The sequence below is a fragment of the Doryrhamphus excisus genome, linkage group LG6, assembly GCF_037039965.1.
Source record: "Doryrhamphus excisus strain RoL-2023G ecotype Guam linkage group LG6, RoL_Dexc_Guam_v1.1, whole genome shotgun sequence".
In the NCBI taxonomy this organism is placed as follows: Eukaryota; Metazoa; Chordata; class Actinopteri; order Syngnathiformes; family Syngnathidae; genus Doryrhamphus; species Doryrhamphus excisus.
In genome coordinates this window covers 9,057,370-9,067,661 of record NC_136362.1, presented here as the reverse complement: position 1 = coordinate 9,067,661, position 10,292 = coordinate 9,057,370, and the positions used below count along the sequence as shown (strand labels likewise).

Here is a 10,292-nt window from a genome sequence, read left to right as displayed (position 1 = left end):
GATTATTTTTATTGTGATTTTTAATAGTTATTTGTATATTATTTTGTATGTTTAATAGTTATTTAAAAAACCTTTATAGTATAGTTCTTTGTAAAATTAGTTTTATTTTTCATTCAAAAATTTGGCGAAATGTGGCGACTCTGTAAAAAACAAACAAACATTGTCATTTTTATGAGCTCGTATTTAGTGTTTATTTTTCATGTTTTAATACCTTTACACTATCATAATTTTTTACATTTTAGAGCTAATTTTAAATTTGTAGTTTTTATATTAAAATATTTTTAATATTTTGTTTCTATAGATTTTTTATTATTATTATGATTATATTATATATATATTATATTATATATATTATATTATATAGATTATATTTTTTTATTGTGATTTTTAATTTTTATATTTATTTTGTACGTTTTAATGGTTATTTTTAAAAACATTTATAGTATAGTTCTTTGTAAAATTATTTGTATTGCTCATTTTACACATTTCTTTTAAAAATATTTCTTTAGTTGTTGATTTAAATTATTAAGTTATTTTTAAAGGCTGATCTTCCAGTATATGCCGCGAAAAAGAGGGCGCGCGCGAGCGTCTGAGTCACGTGCAGGTGTGACGCTAATTAAGCCCATGGAATTGCTTGCAGCTGTGAGCTTCTTCCAAATGGAAGTTGAGCGGAAGTTGGTGCGATTCTAAGCGGTCGTCATGGCAAATAGGAACGTAGAAGAAGAAAAAAGAAGGTGCCTTCCTCCCATCCTTCTTTCCTCTTCCCTTCCTTCCTTTTTTCCATTTGAATGTGATTGATTGATTGACTGGTTGATAATGTCGGAGGCACGACGGCTACCGGCGGAGATTCTTGCTAGTCAACTCCAATACGGATATTCTCTGGTGGACACCGTAGGTTGTTTTCCATTTTCAATCACTTATTAATATCACGCACGTGACGTGTCAATTCAATGTGTGCTTTGTTATTAAAAAAAAAAAACCCTAAAATAAAATGACCTCTCGTGAGGTCCTCCTCTTCAAAGCGCCGCCTTTTGACTCGTCAACAAAAAGGCCTAAATATAAATATACATGTATATATTATAAGCTTTTCATAAAACATTACTACAAAAGACACTAAGTAAGAAGTTATTCTGTTTTTCATAAAGGGAATAGTGCCTAAACACGGAAGCACGTTCCCGCCACTGAATGACAAAATCTCCCAATGGTAAATCATAATTATCAGATTAAAAACAAATCCAAATGATGGCATTAAAACATCGAAATTATCTCAACAAGTCGTAGTTATGAGATAAGCAGTTAAAATTACGAGATTAAAAGTCATAAATCAAACCTTATAGTTATAGTTGTGAGGTTAACAAAATAGAAATTGCGAGATAAAAAGTAATATACTGTCTGACATTTTTAAAATAAATCGGAAGAGACTAAGGAGTCATAATTATGTGATGAACAGTCAAAATTACGAGATTAAAAAGATCCAAATTAATTTATGTCCGAATTACGAGTCATAATAGTGAGATTAAAAAAACATAATTATGATATTATGAGCTTAAAAAGTCATAATTATGACATTAAAAAGTCACAATCTACAAAAAAAATGATGCAATAAATCATCATGACTAATAATTGTGAGATAAAATGTAGAAATTATTGGATAAAAAAAATCTAAATTATGACATAAAAAGTCATCATTATAAGGTAAAAAAATATAAATTATGATTATAATTTTTGAAAAATTCTGAATGAGTCATTAATTAAACCGAAAAATCTAAATTATGAGTTAAATGTCAATAATGAGATTCATTTAAAAATAAAAGTAGATTAAAAAATATTATGTAAAAAGTCAAAATTATGAGTCAATTAAAATGTCAATTATCAGGTTACTCAATTATGAGATTAATATGAAATTAATCTATTAAAAATGAATATGAGAAGTATTAGTCACGATCATGACAAAAATGTAAATCATGAGTTTGAAAGTCATGAGGTTAAAATATCTGAATTATGAGTCATAAATATGAGATTGAAAATTGTGATCTAAAAAGTCGACATAGGAAAGTTGTATTTTTTTTACATAAAAAATATAATCAGAAGATAAAATACAGTAAAAAGTCGTAATGTTGAGAACGTTTCTAATTCCTAATTATGAGGTAAAAAGTGCAAACTAGGAAAAAAGGTCGTAATTGAGATTACAAGTCAGCATGATGGGACAAAAGAGGAAATGTTGGGATGATAAGTTAAAGAGTAGGAAGTGGTGCCAGGAGTCTTGGTCACATGACACTGGGTGTGGTTTCTATCATCATTTGGAGGTTCATTGGCTTCCATACTTACTTGTCCGGGTGTTCTGACAGGCTTCTTCAGGCTCGGATGATATTTTTGAGGACTCCTATTCTCCTTGCTCCCTCTCCTCCATCCCCACGAGATCCTCCCAGGCGGGGAAGATCTTCTGCAGCTCTTGCGGCCAGGAAATCTTGGACAGATACCTTCTCAAGGTAAGATGAGATGAGACGTTGATCTCCAACTGGTTGAACGTATTCCAGTCAGGCCTGCATGATGAGATATGGAAAGATGCACTTTGACCTTGACAAAATATAAAGCCATGGAGAAATGCAAAATTCTCAAATTACTACTTTTTTGTATGTTTGTCTTCAATATTTCAACTTTATGCTATTTCCGTTCTTAATATTAAGACTTTATTCTCAATATTTAGTTTTCATTCTTATACAATGACTGCTTTTTTCATTAATTTTTTTCTTGTTTTCAACCTTCTAATTATCTATCTGGTAACATTATTAGAGTCCTAGTCATGAAATAACACCCCTATAGTCACCTTTACACTCATGTTACCCAATATTGTAAACATAATCAGCGAAAATAAGACATATTAAGCATAGAAAACCTTTTTACCACCTTCTAATTATGCTTTTTAACATTAGAGCCTTCTAGACATTAAATAGCACCCCTATAGTCACCTTTACGCTCCTATTACCCAATATTGTAAACATAATCAGAGAAAATAAGACATATTAAGCATAGAAAACCTTTTTACCACCTTCTAGTTATGCTTTTTAACATTAGAGCCTTCTAGACATTAAATAGCACCCCTATAGTCACCTTTACGCTCCTATTACCCAATATTGTAAACATAATCAGAGAGAAAATGAGACATATTAAACATAGAAAACCTTTTTACCACCTTCTAAATATGCTTTTTAACATTAGAGCCTTCTAGACATTAAATAGAACCCCTATAGTCATATTTACGCTCCTATTACCCAATATTGTAAACATAATCAGAGAAAATAAGACACATTAAGCATAGAAAACCTTTTTACCACCTTCTAAATATGCTTTTTAACATTAGAGCCTTCTAGACATTAAATAGCACCCTTATAGTCACCTTTACAGTCCTATTACCGTGTGTAGAATACTATGTCAAGTTGTTGTCCCTCCAGGTGAGCAACCTGTGCTGGCACGTGCGCTGCCTGTCCTGCTGCGTGTGCCAAACATCCCTCGGGCGCCACGTGAGCTGCTACATCAAAGACAAGCAGGTTTTCTGCAAACTGGACTACTTCAGGTAAACCTGCACCCCATCTGTGAACCCTCTCAATCCCGGCCTCTTCCGTAGCGGCCATTTTGGACTGAATATTGTCTTCTATGGCCATATCAACATGGAACCTCCCGACAGAAAGTTTGATGCTACCTTCTTCCGCTCTGTAGTAATCAGCAGTAGAACATAGCTATGTTTCAGGGAAATATCAGTTCCCAACTAAAAAAAGCGAGAGCTTTTTGTGAAAACTTACTTAATAAAGTAAATGTATTATTATTAGTAGTAGTATATGTATGTATGGAACACATGCATGCGTTAAAATGGCCCTACAATGCTAACCTCCTACCTCCTAACTTCCTGTACTGTATCTGTGAGGAGGGAGTACAGTATCTCTGGAGTACTGTTGTATCTGTGGCACATTGAAAATGAGGGAGTACTGTACTGTCTGTGGAGAATATATAGGAGAGAGTATTGTATCTCTGGATAATATAAAGGGGAGTACTGTTGTATCTGTGGCGCATTCAAAAGGAAATACTGTACTGTCTCTGGAGAATATGTAGGAGAGAGTACTGTACCTCTGGGTGATATAAAGGGGAGTACTGTTGTATCTCTGGTGCATTCAAAAGGAAATACTGTACTGTCTCTGGAGAATATGTAGGAGAGAGTACTGTACCTCTGGGTGATATAAAGGGGAGTACTGTTGTATCTCTGGTGCATTGAAAAGGAGGGAGTACTGTACTGTCTCTGTGGAGAATATATAGGAGAGAGTATTGTATCTCTGGATAATATAAAGGGGAGTACTGTTGTATCTGTGGAGCATTCAAAAGGAAGTACTGTACTGTCTCTGGAGAATATGTAGGAGAGAGTAATGTATCTCTGGATAATATGAAGGGTAGTACTGTTGTATCTCTGGTGCATTAAAAAAGAAGGAGTACTGTACTGTCTCTGTGGAGAATATATAGGAGAGAGTACTGTATTGCTGGATAATATGAGGGGGAGTAGTACTGTTGTATTTCTGGCACATTGAAAAGGAGGGAGTACTGTCCTGTCTCTATGGGGAATATATAGGAGAGAGTACTGTATTTCTGGATAATATAAAAGGGAGTACTGTTGTATTTCTGGCGCATTGAAAAGGAGGGAGTACTGTACTGTATCTGTGGAGAATACATAAGAGGGAGTATTGTATCTCTGGATAATATAAAGAGAGTACTGTTGTATCTGTGGCACATTCAAAAGGAGGGAGTACTGTACTGTCTCTGGAGAATATAAAGGGGAGTACTGTTGTATCTGTGGCGCATTAAAGGAGGGTGTACTGTACTGTCTCGGTGGAGAACATATAGGAGAGAGTACTGTATCTCTCGATAATATAAAGGGGAGTACTGTTGTATCTCTGGCACATTGAAAAGGAGGGAGAACTGTACTGTCTCTGTGGAGAATACGGGACCCAAAATCAGCCTTGTGTGAGCATCAAGGTGAGGCATAGTACTGCCAACCCTGACAGGACTACTGTGTTGGACTAGTAAGAATGGAACCATGCTAGAGCATCCCGGGGTCCAACAAGGCTCTATTTGGGGACCAGGATTGTTCCGCCATCCAGGGGGTGACTACTAACCTGTTTCTGTACCCCACGTCAGGAAGTACGGCACTCGCTGTGCTCGCTGCGGCCGTAACATCCACTCCAGTGACTGGGTGCGACGGGCGAGAGGCAGCACCTTCCACCTGGCCTGTTTCTCCTGCGCCACCTGCAAGCGTCAGCTGTCCACTGGCGAGGAGTGTGGACTGCTGGAGAAGAGGGTCTTCTGCAGGCCCCATTATGAGACCATGATGGAGACCATCAAACGTTCCAAAGAAAACGGTGGGCGGTACACCCACACAAGGCGGTGAGCTTTCAGGGTCTTACCAGGGTCTTACCTTCTGGATCTTCTCTATAGAGCAATCCAAACTGGATGAGGAGGAGATGGATAAGGACACTTCCAGTACTGTGTCCAGACCTGCTAAGAGGGCCAGGACCAGCTTCACTGTGGACCAGCTTCAGGTACTTCTACTTCATCCCATCGTCCTTGAATACACCGTGGTTACTGCATGTGTAGAATCTTAGCCATCTTACTCTGTACCCAGTGATACCCACTGCGCTAGTACGCAAATATTCATGCAGTACTTAATCATGCATTGTAATATCAAAGTATGCATACTTCTCATACTACTACTACGCACAACTATTACTATTACTGTTATGACTCTTCTGCTGCTGCTACGACGACTACGACTACTACTACTACTACTGCTGTGACTACATTACCACAGACTGACTGTTACTATGTACTACTATTAGTACTTTTATTACTGACTCTTACTACTATGTACTACTGTGACTACATTACTACTACTACTAGTACTCCTATGCACTACTGTGACAACTTTACGACTACTGCTACTATGTACCACTGTAGCTACTTCTATATAACACTGACGAATACTACTTGACTGTTTCTACTATGTACTACTATTTCTATTACTTATACTATATACCACAACTACTACTCCTGTGTACCACTATGGCTACTATTACTACTTTAACTACGACTGTTACTCCTATTACTATTGCGTTTACTACTGTTACTATGACTACTACTAATACTATTGCTTTTACTACTATGATTGTTACCATTCATACTCCTACAACTATTACTACTACGATAAGTAATACAACTATCACTGTGTACTACTATTATTGTGACTACTACTATCACTGACTACATTACAATTGCTATTGTAGCATTACTACTACATTATGATGACAGTCATGAGTATGTAGCAGTACTAGTAGAAATGGTGAGTATGTGTACTACTAGTACTGTATGTGTGGGGGCTGTGGCTGGGAGAAGAATGAGTGTGCTAATGTATTAGTGGAAGTGATGATGATGATGATGATGCTGATGATGGCTCCCGTGTACCAACGTGATGTGTTCAGGTGATGCAGACCCAGTTTGCCAAGGACAACAATCCGGATGCTCAGACTCTCCAAAGGCTGTCGGAGCGCACGGGTCTAAGTCGCAGGGTCATCCAGGTGGGCCACGCAGTCTCCACCCTTCCTGTCCTGTGTGCTGTTTACTTGGGTGGGATGAATTAGGTGTGCTCCCAGGCTGCTGTTCAGCCTGTGGGCTGCAGAGGGCAGTGTTGTACATGCTGGGTGAGAGCTAGCTGGCCCTACAATGCTAAGCCAATCACTTTAGAGCAGGGGTCTCAAACTCAATTTACATGGGGGCCACTGGAGCTAGGGTCTGGGTGAGGTTGGGCCGCATCAGGTTAAAAAAAATAATAATAAAAAAAATAAAAATAAAAAGAATATATATATTTATATAATAATAGTCTTCAATGCTATGCCCTCCACTTTTTCAGTGCTTTGGTTCTCTGCAAAAGCTCTGCTAAAACATTAAATTATAATAAATTATTATAAATTATTTATTTATTATTAAATTATTAAATAAATGTTTAATGTTAATTTTTTATTTTTCGACACAAAATAAGATGGAAAAATAAATAAGCAAATCAAAAAACAAATGAAACAAGTGAAACAAATGAACAAATTAATTTTTTATTTATTATTAAATTATTAAATGTTTAATGTTAATTTTTATTTTTCGACACAAAATAAGATGGAAAAATAAATAAGCAAATCAAAAAACAAATGAACAAATTAATTTTTATTTATTATTAAATTATTGAATAAATGTTTAATGTTAATTTTTATTTTTCGACACAAAATAAGATGGAAAAATAAATGAGCAAATCAAAAAACAAATGAAACAAATGAACAAATTAATTTTTATTAAATTATTAAATAAATGTTTGATGTTAATTTTTATTTATTATTAAATTATTAAATGTTTAATGTTAATTTTCATTTATTATTAAATGTTTCATGTTAATTTTTATTCAACACAAAATAAGATGAAAAAATAAATAAGCAAATCAAACAAATTAAACAAATTAAACTTTCATATCAAGGCGGGGGCCTCAAACTAGCGTCCGGCCCGCGGGCCGTGAGTTTGAGACCCCTGCTTTAGAGCATATATCATGTCAGTTCTATTCTTTCCTACCAGAAAGCCAATAATGTTCACTTTTACATGCAGTAAGGAACTCCAAATGCTTAGAAAGGAAGTTAAACATTCAAGCTTACCTTTACCTTCATTGAAGACGTGATTGTTCCCAGAGACACCATGTGGCGGCGAGACACCACATGGACACCAGCTTCCTGTTTTGCAAAGAAGTTGAAATGTTTGGCAAATGAAAAAAAAGACCAAAAATGTTTTGTGCACAGCAATCATCGCGTCCTTGAATAGCCCACCTCTTCCATTTTCTGCAGGTTTGGTTTCAGAACTGCCGAGCTCGTCAGAAGAAACATGTCGGCCCGAATTCTTCCAGCTCAACCGCGTTGATGTCGCTTCCCGCTGGCCAGATGACGGCGGCGCTGGATGACCTGCAATACGCGACCTACGTCACCCCGGATGTACCACTCCTCACCACACTCACCTACATGGACGGTAAGCTACTCGCGCATGTCTTGCCAAGAACTGCTTGTAATCAGATTAATCACACTTTCCAAATTAATTCATGATTAATCACCATTTTTAACTGAGATATGCCCCTTTTTACTGTACTTTATTGAACAAAACCATGAAGTGTTGCGTTCCACGTCCTTTGAGTTGAACACGCATGTTTTGTGTATTTCCTGGGATTTCCCATGACACTTGAATGCAGCAGATTGTAATTATGTCAGCGAGAGATAAAAATATCCACTTAACAGTTTCTTTTGTCTTTGCCTATTCAGACCACACATGCACGCGTAATAAGACGTTGTTGTGATGGTCGGGGTGTCTGTGAATGCATCTTACCGGTCATCAGGTGACAATGAGGATTTGAGTCTGAGATACGTAATTGCATGGCTGTTGATGTATTCAGGTCAGAATAAATATAGCACCTTTCAAGGCACCCAAAGCAGTTCACAATGGTAATGGTTTTATTTGATTTGAACATGCATCAGATTACAATTGAATGCATCACATAATCAGTTCACAGTTCCACATGTCCAAAAGGAGTAGGAAGAAGCAAAGCTTATTAAATCCTACCCCTCCATCTGGTACTTTTTACAATCAGTAACTGTTACATTTGTTCACTTCCTGCTTTCCTAATTTAATTAATTAATTAAAATTAAAATTTTAAATAAAATTAATTTAATTTTAAATAAAATTTTATTAAATTAAATTATTTTATTTTATCTTATTTTACCGAAGTATGAGGTCATATGACCATCCAATGACGTAATGGGTACCATAGTAAGTGTCAATATAGTGATATATATATAGCACATCATGACTGGTTCAAGACTCTTCATCCTTGTATTTAGCAAACATCAACTGCTTGTATTGTTTCTTGAATTGGCTCATCGTTGTGCATTGTTTGAGGGTCTTACTCAATCCATCCCATAGTTTGATTCCACATACTGAAATGCTATGGCTTTTTAACGTAGTCCTAGCATATAAGTGTTTTATTTAAATGTAGTTCTTCCCTGAGATCATATTTCTCCTCTCTTGTAGAGAAGTATTGGATGACATTTTTAGCTAATTGGTTATTTTTAGCCTTATGTATTATTTTAGCTGTTTGAAGATGAACTATATCAGCAAGTTGAAGTATTTGTGATTTTAGAAATAAGGAGTTAGTATGTTCTCTGTAGGCGGCATTATGAATTATGCTTACTGACCCAATGAAGCCATGATTCATTCCTCCTCAGCCACAGACTGGTTGTGGTAAACGACATCTGTAGCCACATGATCCATATGCTTTAATTACACAAAAACAGTGGCAGTAGCAGTAATTATACACATAAAAATTTGTAAAAAGAGGTGCTATTAAAAGACCTCTAAGGCTGTGAGCATGTAGTAATGTGTACATTCATTCATGTATTTTGCTTTTTTTTAAGCTTTATAAGTGGAATAGCTGTGTCCCATTACGAGCATTCTTAACTGTTTTTATGTCTTTAGAAGGCACAGAAAAAAAGAGACGCATGTTGATGCTATATGCCTTTTTCAGTACAAGCGGCAGACCCGCTGTTGCTGCAACCCCTCGTTTCCCATCCACTGACGTCGCTGCCAATCGGCCATAACGCTTAGGAGGAGGTCCATGGCTGGGAAGAAGATGACCGAGAAGATGACTGCCGACTAAATCACGCTTCCTAACGTGTCTAATGCACTTACATTCTTCAGCTGGAAAATGATAGTATTAATATTTACTAAGGAAAATATGTTCTAAATTTATTGAATTTATACTGATCATATGAATTTTTGTGTTTTTGTTGAAGAAATGTCATATTTAATTTGAAGTTTTCCATTGATATTGGTGTGTAAGAGTAGCATGGCGCTACAAATGCTACCTTGGTTACTGAGTGGTGACAGGATGCCGAACCACAGAATATGTCAATAATGCTAAATGTCCAACGGCGATGCAGGAAGACGGGATGAACTCGTCTCCCAAATGAATTGATAAAGGATGCTGCTGTACAACGCTGGCTCTTTTGATTTTCACGTGTGAATGTACAGTGACCGCTAACGTTAGTAGCTAAACTTTGCTGAATGGCCATCATGAGCTGACAAAGGAAACAAGCTTGCATCACGTAGTATTTTGACACAATATCAATGCAGCACAATGTTGGGGATTCAGAAGTCATAGCAAAATACAATTCACTGCA

The 10,292-nt window shown here is 36.3% G+C and overlaps 1 protein-coding gene across 1 annotated transcript; it reads left to right on the top strand.

The window, feature by feature from the left end:
- The first annotated feature begins 748 nt into the window (after positions 1 to 748).
- Positions 749 to 10,107, top strand: LOC131125004 (LIM/homeobox protein Lhx8-like). Its single transcript, XM_058066069.2, has 8 exons — positions 749 to 891; positions 2,349 to 2,489; positions 3,453 to 3,574; positions 5,182 to 5,402; positions 5,479 to 5,582; positions 6,519 to 6,614; positions 7,914 to 8,091; positions 9,638 to 10,107. Exons 1-8 carry the CDS (start codon positions 817 to 819, stop codon positions 9,715 to 9,717), a joined length of 1,017 nt encoding a protein of 338 aa, XP_057922052.2. The 5' UTR covers positions 749 to 816; the 3' UTR covers positions 9,718 to 10,107.
- The last annotated feature ends 185 nt before the right edge of the window (positions 10,108 to 10,292 follow it).